Below are 16,962 nucleotides of genomic sequence, written 5' to 3' on the forward strand. Positions count from 1 at the left end.
GACAATCAAACTCAAAACTCAACGAGACGAAGCTCGTGATATCGTTGCTACGTCAATTGATCTCATAGCTTTTTCAGTTCAATTCAATTCAGTGCTTCCCTAATTCTAAAACTGAAAGGTTGAACGATGTCCTGCATAGTCGCGCTACCGTCGACGTCGGCATTGCGTCGTTACTTGTTTTATTCTTGTTTCGATTATAAGTTTATGTCTAGTAAAACCTTAACATGCAAATAAACATTTTGAATTTGAATTGAAAAGCGTCGTACGTCATCTGTCTGCTTCCGGTTACTGCGTTCCTACAGCTGTCTAGGCTAGGAATTTAACCGCTTTCCGTTTAAACGTCTTTCGAGGATTCCTCGAGTTTAATTTTCTTAGGTTTTAATATTATGGAAGAAGACTCTTTTCTGACAGGAGAAGACCTGGCTACGCCCGTGCAGCAATAAGACAAACCGAATTCTTCTGAACTGAAAAGGCAAACCTTTTCCAGTTGAATAACTGTTTTCTTTGTCACATTTTTATTTGTGACTCTACAGAGGGCGGATGCGGATGTGGATGCTTTCTTGACAGGGATTCATTGCGAAAGGTGAATTAATATTTAAGTAGCTTATATGTAAATATGATTCTACCGATTCTTAAAAATATACGCTGTGAAGGCATTCTAAGAGTTATTGTTAAAAGACATTTTTTACAAAATGTACTATCAATTTTGTTATGGTACTGACGTCCACCCCGTTTGGTCATGAAGGAAGAATTAATCTGGGATCAAATTTTCACTTCTAAATAAACAGCAGGATACAAATACTACCTGATTTTCCTGGTTTTACCTGGTAAGCACCGATAGTACATCACAATGTATTATTAATCCTCAGATTGGTAAACAAGGAAGTGAGTAGGAGTAAGAATTTGGTTTTTTATTCTGGTAGAGCCTAGGGCCCCACTTCCACTAGTTATAGATTTTTTTATTTAAACAACCCGCATTAAGCAAGTTAATCCTTGCGTCGCTGAGAGTTTCACAAACATTGAAATCCTGTCGCAAGCACAAAGACACCCAGGCTCTGAAAAAGCATTCGCGGATCACACATTTGCTTGTCCTATGCGGTGATTGTTATCGAACCCGACACAAGTCGCGCACAGTCACACACAGACCTCAACCACTCGGCTATACGTGCAGTCAAAATTGTGATCCCAATGGTCGAAATTGTTTTAAATTTAAAATTAGCCGTATTCTCGAATGTATTATCATACCAATAGAGTTGTGGATACAAAACAAAAAGAAAACCCACTACCTCAAATATTTTTCCATGAATTGAGTCGGTGAGTCAAAAAGTAGCGTCTGGTTGCTTCCACGGCATATTGATTTAGCATTTGGCTGACATTCCAGCCCTAGGCAAATCTCAATCGATTCCTAAATAAATAGATTCCAAATCATAGATAATTCATTATCGGGATACTTAATTAGGCATATCAATAAATAAAATTCATATGATACGGATAACACAATTATGTATAAAAGACGAAGCAATTCGGCTGAAGTCAGTACTAGTGTAACTGGCCCTACCATGCGTTTCGTCATCCTTTTAGCCCTCTTGGGCTCCGCCCTCGGTAAGACATTGTAATTCTTGAAAAATTCGAAAATACTATTTCAACATTTACAACATAACTTGTTCCGTCATGTATTTAACCATCTACTACGTGTTTGTTACTAATTCCAAATTCTTATTCTAGCGGTCCCCAAAACCATCAACCGCATCGTCGGTGGCAGCCCCACCACAGTGGAGACCTACCCTTACATGTCCAACATGCAGTACGGTCTGTGGGGAATCTGGTGGTACCAGGCCTGCGGTGGCTCTCTGATCACCTCAACCTCTGTCCTCTCCGCTGCTCACTGCTACTTGTAAGTTTAACTTTCATACAATAAGTATAAATTTGTATAATAAAGATATACAAATAGTGCCGTAATCATTTTATAGTGCCATAACTCTTTTTATTAACCTCATTCCTTTCGTTTTTAGCGGTGACAGTCCTTTCGAATGGCGCGTGCGTCTCGGTACTTCTCTTGCGTCCAGCGGCGGCAGTCTCCACGACGTCTCCCAGCTGGTGATCCACCCTCAGTACAGCTCCGCCACTCTCCGTAATGACGTGGCTATCGTCCGTCTCGCCAGCCCCGCTCAGTACTCCAACTCTATCCAGGCTGTCTCCATCGCTGGAGCCAACTACAACCTTGCCGATAACTCCAACGTCCAAACTATCGGGTGGGGAGCTCTCTCGGTAAGAACTATTTCATGAAGTGCTAATATTAATATAGTATTATATTGGTAGGATTACTGGTATACTCACGATACGACTTGTTTCCAGACCGGTGGTGGATCACCCGAGCAGCTGCAGCACGTCACCATCAACGTCATCAACCAGAAGGTCTGCGCCGAACGTTACGCTGAACTGAAGACCCAGCCCGGTTTCCAGAACTGGCCCGACGTTACCGAAGACATGTTGTGCGCCGGTATCTTAGACGTCGGTGGCAAGGACGCCTGCCAGGGAGACTCTGGCGGTCCCCTCGCCCACAATGGTGTCCTCGTTGGTGTTGTATCATGGGGCTTCCAGTGCGCTCACGCTACTTACCCCGGTGTCAACTCTCGTGTCTCCTCCAACGTTGACTGGATCGTCAACAATGCCTAAAAATATTTCAACTTATTTAAGTAAATTTCGAAGTTAAAAGTTTACCCACACTCCATACAGGGTACAGTGATGAACACAATAAACGTTAAGAATGTTAATAAACACGTATTTTTTTATCCCAGTACCTACCTACCAAAAACTACGAGGGCAAAAGCACCATTTCTTACATGAAACTGATTCAGTAGCCACACTGTTACAGTACGTGTGGATGACGCGACGTAACAAATTGTAAGACGCTGGTCGCTACAAAGAGGTATCTACTCACTTGTTATTCAATTTAAGTCACTTTTAGGTATTTTTGTATCAATGCCGACTTTCATTCCCAATTGAATAGGCTTAGAACTAGTTTTGTGTGAAGAATAACGCATATATCAGTAAATAATCCAACTAAAGTGAGACATTATCGCATTTAGATAAAAGTAGAAAAAACAAATAACCTCAAAACAGAAGTGATTAATATCAAATTAATAATTAATAATCCGAAGTACATATTATCACTATTCACTCATTCTCTGAGACAGATTTATTATTGATTTTAAGTAGGTAGTTACAAAGTTTATTGATAGCAATAGGGAATGACACCGCGAAACAACATGCTGTATCGGCATGGGCACTCCAAAACGATGGTTTATATTTTTTATTTTATGTCTGATGTGTAGTCTTACTTAGAGTACTAACTAGGTCTGCCACAAAATCAAAATTGTGACCTTCCTTCTTTTCTCATCCTACTTATTTTTGTCGACGAAAAATCATCAAATGACAACTCCTGCTTTGGGTTGAGCGGAATCCCTTAAGCTCAAAAAGTGTTAGATTTTTACTGACTAAAGTCCATTTTTTTTTCTCTCTTTGCACTTTATGTATCGGGGCTGCGGTAAAACTTTCGGTCAATCTCGCTGGTCCAGCACGCGTCAACCCTCATGAGCTCCACAGAGTCGTTTTCTAATACTTACGTTTAAAACCTCTTCCGTCTCTCCTTCTACCGTTGCAATTATATCAAGAAGTCGTTGTCGTCCGTTCTGGGTGAATTTCAACAAGTCCAATAAAATCTTAATTTCCGTGGATTTTTTATTCTTAAACTTTCGAACAAGAAAAAATAGTGTTTACTCAAGTTTTTGATCAGATATGCAGTTTTGCTTAATATCTAGCAGATAGCTTAAAAAACTTACGAGATATACAAGATTGAAAATTGCGTGCCACGGCAATGAAACATGCGTCCATGGCAATGAAATGTTATTATAGTGTACAAGAATATTTAAATGACAAGGTTAACAATTGAAACAGAAATACATACTATTAATTTATACGCAATAATAATAGAATATAATATGTAAAAATCCAGTAACACATGATATTATTTTTATAATATAACTATAAATAGATACATCCCTGTCCAGTAACGATGAACACATAAGTCACGGAAATGAAACACGTGGCCATGGCAATGAAAGGAAACTGTTTTACAAGGCGATGATGTTTTTTTCATTCCCATGTATTTTTTTTCATTACCATAGCAATTTTGTCCACGGAAACCACGGCAATGAGATCACGGCGATGAATATCAAGGGATATAATTCAATTTACTAAAAAACTGGTAATCATTCACAGTAATGAACACTTTACAAATAAACTTAATATAAATGGCATTGTATTGAATGCTCAATCGAGATTAAAAACTTATTGAAATAGAAGTTAGACCTATCTACGGCGATGAAAGAAAAAATGTCCAGTACCAAAAAATTTAATACTTTTAATTATGGCTCGAAAACGCAGGCACGTACACACGTTGTTCCTTGTCGAGCCTTTCGACGTTACTTATATGCAACGTTTAGCGCACAACGGGAGCGACGCAAAACGTTAGAATATGCAATATTCTCAAATATGTTTAGGACATGGCGATGAAAGATAGTTCTGGGAAAAACGGTTTTTTATTAAACATACGTTGTATTGTTTAAATATTTGAATAAATGTATTCCGAGGCAATACTTTAACTATTCACGAATCAAATAAAACTAGGATTTAGTATAAATAAAAAAAAATTATGCGGTTTAACTTTTTTTTTGGAAAACCTATTAATTCTATTAATAAAATATTTAATGCTACAGTAGATTTTTATGTCATCGACTTAAAAAAAATAATGTTCGAACATTATAACAATGCTTTTTAGTACCGATTTCATCGATGCCACGCAATTTTTGGGTCCGGGAAATTCACCCTTCTAATACAGATCACTTTTTAGATTGTTGATTATAGAGACCCGAAAAAAAGGTTTTTGTGGCTCAGACTGGGGTTAGAGCATTCGGTGCCTGCTTGATGATTTATTAATTAGAATGAAATATGACAGAACTACTCAGAAGTCTTCAATATTCCGTCTCTTATTTGAATCAGCTAGAGACTAAATTAAAAAACTGATAATATTTAATTCTATAGTTATTTTTTTAGTTTGTTCATGTTAGGAATCTTGGTGTTCCTAACTCATAAAATAAACTACTTCTACCGTACGTAACTTTCAAACGAGGTATTTATTTCACTCGCTCATAAGGTGGTTTGACAAAATCCTTTCATTTTAAACTACTTTGATGAGTCAGTCAGAGTTACCTTTCTCTAGACGGTTTTTCACAAAAAACAAGAACAAACATATATCTTAGTCTATTCATTTTCATTTTGAAACATCTGGCCTACTTTAAAAAACTTCCAATCTTGAACGAACAAATATTTATCTACCGGTTATCCTTAAACATAAAGTCTTCTGAAACGTACTTCGAATACGAGCTTTGACCATCAAACTGGACCACGATAATAAACTTTTTGATTTGTTAGCTTTCAGGCTGGCTGTAGTTTTGAAGTGGATTACTGATTCAAATTAAAAGACTACCAACGAGTATTTTACTTTTTGTTCAAAGGTATTGCGGTGCAAAAACAAACGTAAAGACTGCAAAGTCAAAAAATGAAATAATTTTCCATAGATCTTCCAATCATTACATGCAAATACCGATGTTAAATCAAATAAAAACCATTTTTCGATATAATTATTACGTATATTAAATAGAGAAAGAGTTTAATTTAATCACATTTTTAGGCATTGTTGACGATCCAGTCAACGTTGGAAGAGACACGAGAGTTGACACCGGGGTAAGTAGCGTGAGCGCACTGGAAGCCCCATGAGACGACACCAACGAGGACACCATTGTGGGCGAGGGGACCGCCAGAGTCTCCCTGGCAGGCGTCCTTGCCACCGACGTCTAAGATACCAGCGCACAACATGTCTTCGGTAACGTCGGGCCAGTTCTGGAAACCGGGCTGGGTCTTCAGTTCAGCGTAACGTTCGGCGCAGACCTTCTGGTTGATGACGTTGATGGTGACGTGCTGCAGCTGCTCGGGTGATCCACCACCGGTCTGGAAACAAGTCGTATCGTGAGTATACCAGTAATCCTACCAATATTAATATTAGCACTTCATAAAGTAGTTCTTACCGAGAGAGCTCCCCATCCGATAGTTTGGACGTTGGAGTTATCGGCTAGGTTGTAGTTGGCACCAGCGATGGAGACGGGCTGGATAGAGTTAGAGTACTGAGCGGGGCTGGCGAGACGGACGATAGCCACGTCATTACGGAGAGTGGCGGAGCTGTACTGAGGGTGGATGACCAGCTGGGAGACGTCGTGGAGACTGCCGCCGCTGGACGCCAGAGAAGTACCGAGACGCACGCGCCATTCGAAAGGACTGTCACCGCTAAAAACGAAAGGAATGAGGTTAATAAAAAGAGTTATGGCACTATAAAATGATTACGGCACTATTTGTATATCTTTATTATACAAATTTATACTTATTGTATGAAAGTTAAACTTACAAGTAGCAGTGAGCAGCGGAGAGGACAGAGGTTGAGGTGATCAGAGAGCCACCGCAGGCCTGGTACCACCAGATTCCCCACAGACCGTACTGCATGTTGGACATGTAAGGGTAGGTCTCCACTGTGGTGGGGCTGCCACCGACGATGCGGTTGATGGTCTTGGGGACCGCTAGAATAAGAATGCACAATTAGAAATACTTCATGGTTCAAAATGTTACGGAACAAGTTATGGTGTAGATTTTTCACGATTTGAAACAGTTTTCAACTAGTTCAAGATGTACAATGTCTTACCGAGGGCTGAGCCCAAGAGGGCTAAAAGGATGACGAAACGCATGGTAGGGCCAGTTACACCAGTACTCTGGTTGTGTTTCAAGATGCGTAGCCTTTTATATTCGAATGTTATCTTTCGCTACAATATTTATAGCAGATAATAATCGTAACTCAAAACATGTCCGATAAAGAAAATTAAATTAGAAGCTACTGCTGATTCAGTGTAATTATCTACACATAGGTAGAAGCTAGCTTTACTGATTAGATGTGAATTTGCTGTCTCCAATTCAGCTTAGCCTAATTAGTTTTATTGGTTCGCCTCAAATAATATTTTATAAAAAAAAACACACAACTGACGTTTGTCTTTTCTCCTTTATGTTGTTAAAAATGTGTCGCGAGTCTCCGTTGATCGAATGACAATTTGATTCTTTTTGTTACACTTGACCGAAAATCGTTTTAGCAAACTTGCTCTGAACCGAAACAACTTTTGTTTCGGGTACTATTATCCTAAAAGTTTGTGTTTACTATTTCCCAAAACTGAACAAGAGTTTTCAATGATGAGCCGGCAGGATATTCGTATTTCTTTTCAAAATTTTAGACCTATTTCATTCATTTGTTTTAATTATTTTTTTATCTACTATACAAATACGGTTTCCAGTTTCAGCACCGACGCTGCGGGATATGGTCCTGCCAGGAGTTATAGCTACCTTGAGTCTGAGCTACTTATCCGATCGTGGGGCCAACTTGCCCCACCGATCCTAAGCGAAAATTAATTATGCTCTAGGGGTATCGGGTAGGACACATTTCCAGAAGAAAGTCCCAAATAGACCGACGTCGGTTGAGACGTCTGAGCGCGTTCCCCACCCGAACTCTACACACATTGTCAAGAATATAATGGCTCAAAAAGGGAAATTCAGCGTCCACACCAAATGTAACGAATACAGAATCAGAACACATAAGAACAGACTGTATAAAATCGCGGAAATTCCAATTTATTGAATAGGTATCGGAAACACCGCAGTGATTACTGTTATTAATATTAATCAGGAAGGAGCAACATACTTAGTTTATCGATATCAGTAGCGGATCATAATCGTTAATCATAACGCGCACATGCTGTCTCAAGTTAAATGTAAGCGGTATTTAAGGAAATACATGACTTTATTAGCGACTAGCTGTTGCCCGCGACTTCGTCCGCGTGGTTAGAAAATATATGTTATGATTTATACCTGTCCTATATTTTCCAGATTTTCCATGTTCATGTATCTTCGCTCTTATTAGTTGCAGCGTGATGGTACATAGCCTAAAACCTTCCTCGATGAATGGTCTATTCAACACAAAAATAATTTTTCGATTTGAGCCAGTAGTTCCTGAGATTAGCGCTTTCAAACAAACAAACTCTTCAGCTTTATATATTAGTAAAAGTATGTAGATTCCCTAGTAGAGATCATTCCTCTACTAGGGAATCTATATACTTTTCTTATCTAAACATAATAAAAAACCAATGAGCAGTATGTTCTTCTCAAAAGAATTAATTTATTTTTTACTTTAATGTTCTTTGAGTATCATATTATGAAGTATAGCAGTCGCCCGCGGCTCCGCCCGCGCGGATGTCGGTTACTGCTGCAAAAAGCCTACCCAGGAAAGACACGGTCAGCAAACAAAATGATTAGCAGGTCAATTCACAGATACCGACAGGCTGAACAGATTTTCTTTCTGTGGATGTTAGCTGTCCCGGAGTGCAACCCGTTGTTTTAGGATAGAAAACTTAAGCTATTATTCTAGAGTAGACGTTATGTTATTTTCTGGTAACAAAATATACTGATGGTCGGGAGTCCCGTGATAGGGCAACGTAAAGTTAATTTCGCTATAACTTCAGAACCAAAGGTCCAATTTTAATCATTCAAAGACCAAATATCATCTACATTAACTGTACTTAGTAATGAAATGATTTATTTTGATAAGGATTAATAGCATGAGTAAAATAAACGCGATTAAGTGTAGTCCAAAAAGAATAAAGACTTTTCAATAAAAAAATGGTTATTGTGCCTCACTCGACATAGATAGGTATAGTGTGTGGCGGACTTTTTTTGTAGATATTTATAAGATCTAAAATTACTTAGAACATTTTATGATTCTATCTTTAATAGTTTAGGCAGGGTACGCAAAATAAGTAACTTTCTTCGTTGATTTTTTACACCTTGTTTCTGAAAAACCCTAATATCTTACGGAACCCTATTTTTGTTCAAAATTAAATAATATAGCCTATATTACTCGTGGATAATGTAGCTTTCGAATGGTGAAAGAATTTTTAAAATCGGTCCAGTAGTTTATGAGCCTATTCATTACAATCAAACAAACAAAGTTTTCCTCTTTATAATATTAGTGTAGAAGAAGATCTTGTTACTATGCAAGACATGGCTCGGCTTCAAACCACAAATAACTAAGTGTGGGTGTGTTCGAACATGTGGTGATAGGACAGGAATATTTGTGAAACCTTCCTGCGATACAAGACTCGCGTTTCCACTCAGGAAACTTAACCTTTTAAAAGGATATAGGAACGATCTTTTGACGAAACCCGTAAGAATCATCGAGTTCTGCTTAATGTGAACCAGCTATCCGGAAGCATTGCGATGATCGTGGTTACAATAATGATAAATTTAAAAAATTAATCTATATACTAATATATAAAGCTGAAGAGTTTATTTGGTTGTTTGTTTGAACGCGCTAATCTCAGGAACTACTGGTTCAAATTGAAAAAATATTTTTGTGTTCAATAAACCATTAATCGGGGAAGGTTTTAGGCTATACATCATCACGCTGCAACTAATAGGAGCGAAGATACAATGGAAAATGTGGCAAAAACGGGGAAAAATATTAATCTTCGAGGGCTTTCGTTCAAAAATTCCTAACTTATATCTTCTAACAACGCGGACGAAGTCACGGGCAACAGCAAGTATGAAATAAAAAGGCCTTTTATTTTTACCCTACAAAGTGAAATCTTTACAAAGATAATTAATGCGCCGCCTCATCCGACGTCGGCCTATTTGGGGCGCGTCCAAAACAATACAGAAATAAGTTATCGTAATTCCCTAAAACATCCACAACCCAAAGTTCGTCATTTTTTCTCTTTCTACCTATACTGGTATTGTAAAGCTGAAGAGTTTGATGTTTGAATAATTCTTTATTGTTAGATAGCGCAATTCTCAAGGAAGGCTATAGCACAGCTATAGACTATATATTTGTACGGTAGAGAAATAAGAAGACCAATCAATAAGAGCGGAGCAACAATGAAAATGTTTCAAAATCGGGCGAATTGCATATTGAGAGCTTACGCTGTGTGCGGTGCGTAAACGATAAAGTTTCACAAATAATATCATTTATGACAAAATTGTACAGTTTAAAAGTACTAAATTATAAACCTTAAAAGATTGACGTGGACTTTCAAAGTTACTATATATGTCTATCTTTTAAGGTTAGCTTACTATAGCCCTTATTATGTAAACCAAATTTGTCCTTTAATAATGCATAAAATTATTTGCGAAGGTATTTTATAAACATAAAATAAAGCCATCTCAGTCTGCCCATGACCAAGATAGCTGCAAAGGCGTCGAAACGTCGGGAACTAAAATGTAAAATTAAACCGCGATAAAATCCGTAAATGTAGTTTTATTTCAATAAAATTAATTCTTATCCAAACAGAAGTAACTTTATTCAAGTATTTAATTTAAAGTAAAATTGGCTTACAGATTCGATCGAAATAAATATTTTAAGGTATCGTGACGGAGATTTCAAAATGAACGTAGGAATAGATTTACGCCAAGAGTAGAGAAGGACTTCAAAAGAGACTGTGACCCCTGAGTTTTTTTCCTACATTTCTTCTCAGGGTAGTCCGATAGGAAATTTTAATGTCGACTCCAGCGTTCTAAAAAAAAAAAAGACTTGTAAAAGTGATGATATATCCTTTTTTTTTTTGGTAAGGCGGGGGAATCCTCATGGACACCCACTCCCTCGGGGGAGGAAATGGGTAGTGTCAGACTTTTACTGACTAAACCTGAACCGCCGTGCTACGTCATCCGCGTTTTTGTGTCGGTATGGCAATGCGTTGCAATCCTTCATACACCGACCGCGGGCTTCCACCGGCCAGTAATGTGGGCCGGTAGGTCACTTTCTCGTGTTGTGTGGAGGCAGACGTGTAAAGAGCGTCGGCTTCCTCGCCTCATATTGGGACCGCATCCATAGCACCGAATGTGGTGTCCTATACTCGAACGACAGACACCCCCGTGCCGTCGCCCGAGACCCTAGTTAGGGAGGGAGAGCGCGCTCATGCGCGGCTCTGCGCCGCCCCACTCGACGTCGGCGTATGGCGGGCGCGCTGGGGTCAGTTTCCCGAACGCGCTCCGCCAGCGCCACCTCCTTCTGTGACATCACTGTTTCACAGAAGGAGGACAATGCATCCCACGCCGCCCGGCTGCCGATGGCTGCAGCGATAACAACCGACAACTCGGCGACGTCCACTCCACGTGATGATATATCCTACTTACAGAATAAATAATTTCATTTCAATGTTTTTGCCCCGGAAACTATAATGTTAAGTAAGTTCTGGTGAAAATTGCTCTTTCATTTTGTAGAACATACGATTGTTCTATCACCAACAGTTTCCGCAGCGCAAGCGACGAAATTTATTTTATGGCACTTTTATATATACCTTGGGTTTTGTTACTATAGTTTTATTAATAAGGAATCTCTAATCTTTTCTACCTACAATATACCCTTTACTGCTCAGGGTGAATATAACACCTATATAACACCATGGCGACCAAGGAAGCCGCGGAACGAGTGAGGGTATCGTCAAGCGATATCCCATTAAGTAGGTAAGTAAGGTAAGTAATTAAGTAACTATGGTCCTGCCTACGGATGGCGTGGAGGGCACACTGTCAATCGATCAGCTAGCAGGCCAAGACGGACATGCCGTGCCCTCGACGTGGATTGAAGTCATTAGCGTTTCACCCCGGAGGACAAAAAAGGGTGAATATAGCACTCTTACAAAAATAAATTCACTATCGGAACTATGGTTTTTGTTTTATTTCATTAGAATTAACTTTTTGCAATATTAGTGTAGATTTAGACTATCAGCTATTTTTCCACTCTAGTTTCGGATTTTTACCTAGTATTATACGCTTATCTTAGCTTATATCTTCCAAGTTTTCGCAGTATGCACGACATAAAACACCATGAAAAAATAAATCCTATCTTCTAATTTGACGCTTGGGGTCTCCTTTTTTTTAGCGTACTTTAATCAAAAGGAAGACTACTTACAAACTAAAAAAAAATCTAAATCTCTGCCATTGTGGGACTACCAATCATTTACTAAAGTTTTCCTCAACTTTCATAGTCTTATCGTGGTAAAATCAAACAAAAAACAGTGCTACATGTAAATATTACGTATAATCAAATTGAGAAATAGTTTAAATTAAGCACATTTTTAGGCATTGTTGACGATCCATGCAGCGTTTGAGGACACACGAGAGTTGACACCGGGGTAATTAGCGTGAGCGCACTGGTAGCCCCATGAGACGACACCAACGAGGACACCATTGTGGGCGAGGGGACCGCCAGAGTCTCCCTGGCAGGCGTCCTTGCCACCGACGTCTAAGATACCGGCGCACAACATGTCTTCGGTAACGTCGGGCCAGTTCTGGAAACCGGGCTGGGTCTTCAGTTCAGCGTAACGTTCGGCGCAGACCTTCTGGTTGATGACGTTTATGGTGACGTGCTGCAGCTGCTCGGGTGATCCACCACCGGTCTGGAAACAAGTCGTATCGTGAGCATACCAGTAAACCTACTATATTATGTATTTCTTTTCTGTCACGGGATAACTTCAAGAGACCCTGTCTTTCTTAAAGACGTGCACGGGGACACAGGTTCAACATGTAGGGCTTTGTTGACATCTTTAATCTAAAATGTGATGGGGCATTTACCAGGGGCCATCCACCCCTGCTCCATAAAAGAACAAACATGGACGGCCTAAGGTAGCTACGAAACTATTGTAACTATGGGTATAATCATGTTAAATGGAATTGTTTCCTTCAAAGTATAGCACCTGAGTTTCAACACATAAAATTGAATTAAATTGGTAGGCATGACTCGCCGGTTCAAAAACGAGCCAAATTATACCGCCACGATAGGGGTAGCACCAGAGAGATAGGCTAGGGGGGTAGAGAGGTGCGACACCGATTTCACCATCGCGGGTCCAAGACCCTCAGTGGATTCCACCCCCTTTTATACTATATTATCTATACTTCTATACTAATATATAAAGCTGAAGAGTTTGTTTGTTTGTTTGAAAGCGCTAATCTCAGGAAATACTGATCCAAATTGAAAAAATCTCTTTGTGTTGAATAGACCATTCATCGAGGAAGGCTTTAGGCTATAAACTATCACGCTGCGACTAATAGGAGCGATGATACAATGGAAAATGCGAAAAAATCAGAGCAGGTATAAATCATAACTTATATCTTCTACCCACGGGGACGGAGTCGCGGGCAACAGCTAGTTTTTAATATAAGCACTTTATCAAGTAGTCCTTACCGAGAGAGCTCCCCATCCGATGGTCTGGACATTGGAGTTATCGGCAAGGTTGAAGTTGGCACCAGCGATGGCGACAGGCCGAACGGAGTTGGAGAACTGAGCGGGGCTGGCGAGACGGACGATGGCTACGTCATTACGGAGAGTGGCGGAGCTGTACTGAGGGTGGATGACCAGCTGGGAGACGTCGTGGAGACTGCCGCCGCTGGACGCCAGAGAAGTACCGAGACGCACACGCCATTCGAAAGGACTGTCGCCGCTAAAACGAAACAATGATAGAATTAAATTACTTGTTAAAAATAAAAGAATTTGAGTAGTAAAAATATGACAGTTCTTCTATTATTTTCATCGCATACAGTTTGGAAAGTTGAACTTACAAGTAGCAGTGAGCAGCGGAGAGGACAGAAGTTGAGGTGATCAGAGAGCCACCGCAGGCCTGGTACCACCAGATTCCCCACAGACCGTACTGCATGTTGGACATGTAAGGGTAGGTCTCCACTGTGGTGGGGCTGCCACCGACAATGCGGTTGATGGTCTTGGGAACCGCTAGAATAAGAATTTGGAATAAGTGACACTACAATAAATGATAGAACAAGTTACGTTGTCAATGTATTACAATTTGAAACTGTCTTTACGTTTTTTTTTTATGAATTACAATGTCTTACCGAGGGCGGAGCCCAAGAGGGCTAAAAGGATGACGAAACGCATGGTAGGGCCAGTTAAACTAGTACTCTGGTTGTGCTTCAAGATGCGTAGCCTTTTATAATCGAGTGTTATCTTTTTACCACAATATTTATAACAGATAACTATCGTAACTCAATACAAGTACGATAAAGAAAATTAGATTATAGTGATTAAAGCTAGTGCTGATTCAGTATAATTATCTACTGATGATGATCAAGCTTTACTGATTAGATGTGAATATGTTTCCAGTGTAGATCAGCCTCGTTAATTGCTAAATCGTTAGGCTGCGGATGGTTTATTTTATTTATTGGTTCGTCTTCAAATTGTACCTAATGCAAGATTATCAAATAGGAGCTCGAAAAACGTTAGACCTCTTTTCTCTCAGTCTCAGTTGATCTAATATCAATTCAAAGTTTGCCGTTGCGCCTATATATTATTTGGCTAAAAAACGACTAATGTTCAAAGTGTTATTGATTCATAAGTTTGTGCTTGGTTTTTCCTTATTACTTATTTAATATCAATTTGCTGACACGTGTTAATCGTCGAGTCGAAAGTGAATCCTATATTAATATGAGAGGGTAGGTAGGACAGTAGTTCTCTTGAAAAACATTGTCAAAATAATATTCCTTAAATGGGTGCAGCTGCGTACACATCAAGTGTCGTGAATATTGTTCTGTGTCTACACATAAGATCAAATAGTGTCAAATAGCGGTTTTTCCAAAGCGACTATATCACACCAGAATTTCCTAAGTATATTGTCTTACATGAAGCGACTGCTTATATGACCTCCTCAATCCAGTTAACTGTGCAGCACAGAATACCCTTTAGTCAGACTGCTTTTCAGAACATCTTAGCTCGAAGCTTTTCAGTTTTCATTTCATCGACAGATATGCTACTTAACTAGTTAAAGCTCAATTCGTGAAAGGTATGCTTACCTTTTTAAGTCACTTCTTTTTGACACATGCCGACTTTATTTACCACCCTCCAACCCTCCAACCAGAAAACTGCAACCAACAACCTCCACCTAACCGCAGTTTTCACATATTTACACATATTTTAGGTAAAATTGTACCCTTTATGGATTAACCAGGGTCAAAAGAAACAAAAATATTATTTACTCACGCATATTTATCGGGATTTTCCGAGTTTCGGACTTGATCGGAGTATAAAATATTAGTATTCTGTAGTATATTGGATGATAAATTCCAACGCAGGGGGGTCTGGAATCATGTCCAAAACCCCTGGACCACCCTGTATAATTGCGTAAAAGTGGATACCACAACACATACGATCAAATTGTTTCAAATCTGGTTAATTCTAATTTATTGAATAGGTATCGGTGTGATAATCATTATTACTTTAATCAGTAAGGAACTACAAACTTGTTTGTCGATATCAGCTGCAGAGCATAATCATGGATCATAACGCTTGCGCTCTGTACCCACATAGTCAAAATTGGGCCGGTCAAAATGGGCTTGCCCATTTTGCTACATTCACATAGGCGTAATATCAAAAATTAATTCACTATTCATTACTTACTTTTGTGTTATAACTACAAAACTTTCTTGTAGTAACGTGTTGTTCATTTCTTTTTGTAAGTTGTTTGTTACAATTATGTTTTCTTATTTTTTTGGGGTGTATTTCATGCACATCAGAGGCGCCTTTTTTACTATCAAGTTTTAGATCAGATTATACCTCTAGCGTCAAAATTGGAAATTACAGGTCTCATACGAACTCCCATCCCCTAGTTTAAGGGGTTGAGGGATGAAAGTTACAAGTTTTATATATTTTTTTGTTTGTGTGTTAATACTAAGGCATTAGGAAATACCCTAAGAATTTTGATGATCAGCAGTGAGTCAGTGACGAAATCAGTATTTTTTAGATATAAATAAAAGCTATGTAATTAATATGTTCAATAAGTCCACTATTGACAATACATCCCGAATTTTTTGTTGATTTACCATAATCCAAACCCTCATAACCTGTATGAGGGTTCAAAAAAACGATGAAGCGCTTCGAGAAAAGAATAGGTAGTGCCTGCTTCGCTTGGCTCGTCTTGGCAGATATAAATAATGCGGACAACATCACATACATTTTTCTGTACCCAAAGTAAGTTGCTAAAGCACTTGTGTTATGGAATTCAGATACAACTAAGGTACCACAAACACCCAGACTCGGGACAATGTAGAACACGGCGCAACACACTCTCACCGAGTGTTCAAATCGAATAAAATCGTTTGTAGACCACCCAGCAAATATTATTTTTATAAAATAATCAATGTTTTCACTTTTCAAAGAAATATTGAATGTATGGATTTATCCCTAATTCTGGAAGCGGAAAAGAAAATAACAAACGATGATTTTCCTGATGTCATAAGAATATCACCCTCATCATATTGTGATTATAGTAGATGCTGCATCTTTCAATACTTTAATGCTTCAAATCTAAACAAGAAATATATAGGTAAACACGTGTAGAATTTGCCTCAAATTTTCCTGACATTATATCTTAAGAAATGGTCATATTGATAGGTGTGTACTAGCGAATTGAAAACTGATCTGAAACAGTATTTCAAGTTTCACAGTTGGTGAGAAATTCGGAATCGTACAAAATATGCACTCGGGCAAATAACTCGTCACATACTATTCTCTCTTCATTCTTATTAAACTTACGAAATATAAATACTAAAAAAAATGATGCCTGGGCCACGATTCTGCTATTTTACAATGGGCGATGAATGAATGGCAATTGGATTAAATTTGAAATTATTCCGATTCTCTTAAGCATTTTGCCAATACAATAATTGGAACTTAATTGTATTGATCTTGGGTATACCGTCCGTGATCCGTACTGGATTTATACTATTGTGCAGAAAAAGCTTAAAGAGAATACGAAAATT

At 38.8% G+C, this 16,962-nt stretch overlaps 3 protein-coding genes across 3 annotated transcripts; 1 reads left to right on the forward strand and 2 right to left on the reverse strand.

Annotated features, from left to right (window-relative positions):
* Positions 1-1,498: 1,498 nt before the first annotated feature.
* LOC113497460 (trypsin, alkaline C-like) lies at positions 1,499-2,778 on the forward strand. Its single transcript, XM_026877017.1, has 4 exons — positions 1,499-1,602; positions 1,726-1,894; positions 2,013-2,268; positions 2,356-2,778. The coding sequence occupies exons 1-4, from the start codon at positions 1,503-1,505 to the stop codon at positions 2,674-2,676; spliced, it is 846 nt and encodes a 281-aa protein (XP_026732818.1). The 5' UTR covers positions 1,499-1,502; the 3' UTR covers positions 2,677-2,778.
* A 2,911-nt stretch (positions 2,779-5,689) lies between these two features.
* LOC113497818 (trypsin, alkaline C-like) lies at positions 5,690-6,916 on the reverse strand. The gene is made up of 4 exons (XM_026877575.1): positions 6,812-6,916; positions 6,521-6,689; positions 6,147-6,402; positions 5,690-6,069 (listed from the first exon to the last, which is right to left on the reverse strand). Exons 1-4 carry the CDS (start codon positions 6,852-6,854, stop codon positions 5,749-5,751), a joined length of 789 nt encoding a protein of 262 aa, XP_026733376.1. The 5' UTR covers positions 6,855-6,916; the 3' UTR covers positions 5,690-5,748.
* Positions 6,917-12,219: 5,303 nt separating this feature from the next.
* On the reverse strand, positions 12,220-14,128 carry LOC113497819 (trypsin, alkaline C-like). Its single transcript, XM_026877576.1, has 4 exons — positions 14,044-14,128; positions 13,756-13,924; positions 13,382-13,637; positions 12,220-12,596 (listed from the first exon to the last, which is right to left on the reverse strand). The coding sequence occupies exons 1-4, from the start codon at positions 14,084-14,086 to the stop codon at positions 12,276-12,278; spliced, it is 789 nt and encodes a 262-aa protein (XP_026733377.1). The 5' UTR covers positions 14,087-14,128; the 3' UTR covers positions 12,220-12,275.
* Positions 14,129-16,962: the final 2,834 nt, after the last annotated feature.

This window comes from Trichoplusia ni, chromosome 9 (assembly GCF_003590095.1).
Source record: "Trichoplusia ni isolate ovarian cell line Hi5 chromosome 9, tn1, whole genome shotgun sequence".
NCBI classification, from domain to species: Eukaryota; Metazoa; Arthropoda; class Insecta; order Lepidoptera; family Noctuidae; genus Trichoplusia; species Trichoplusia ni.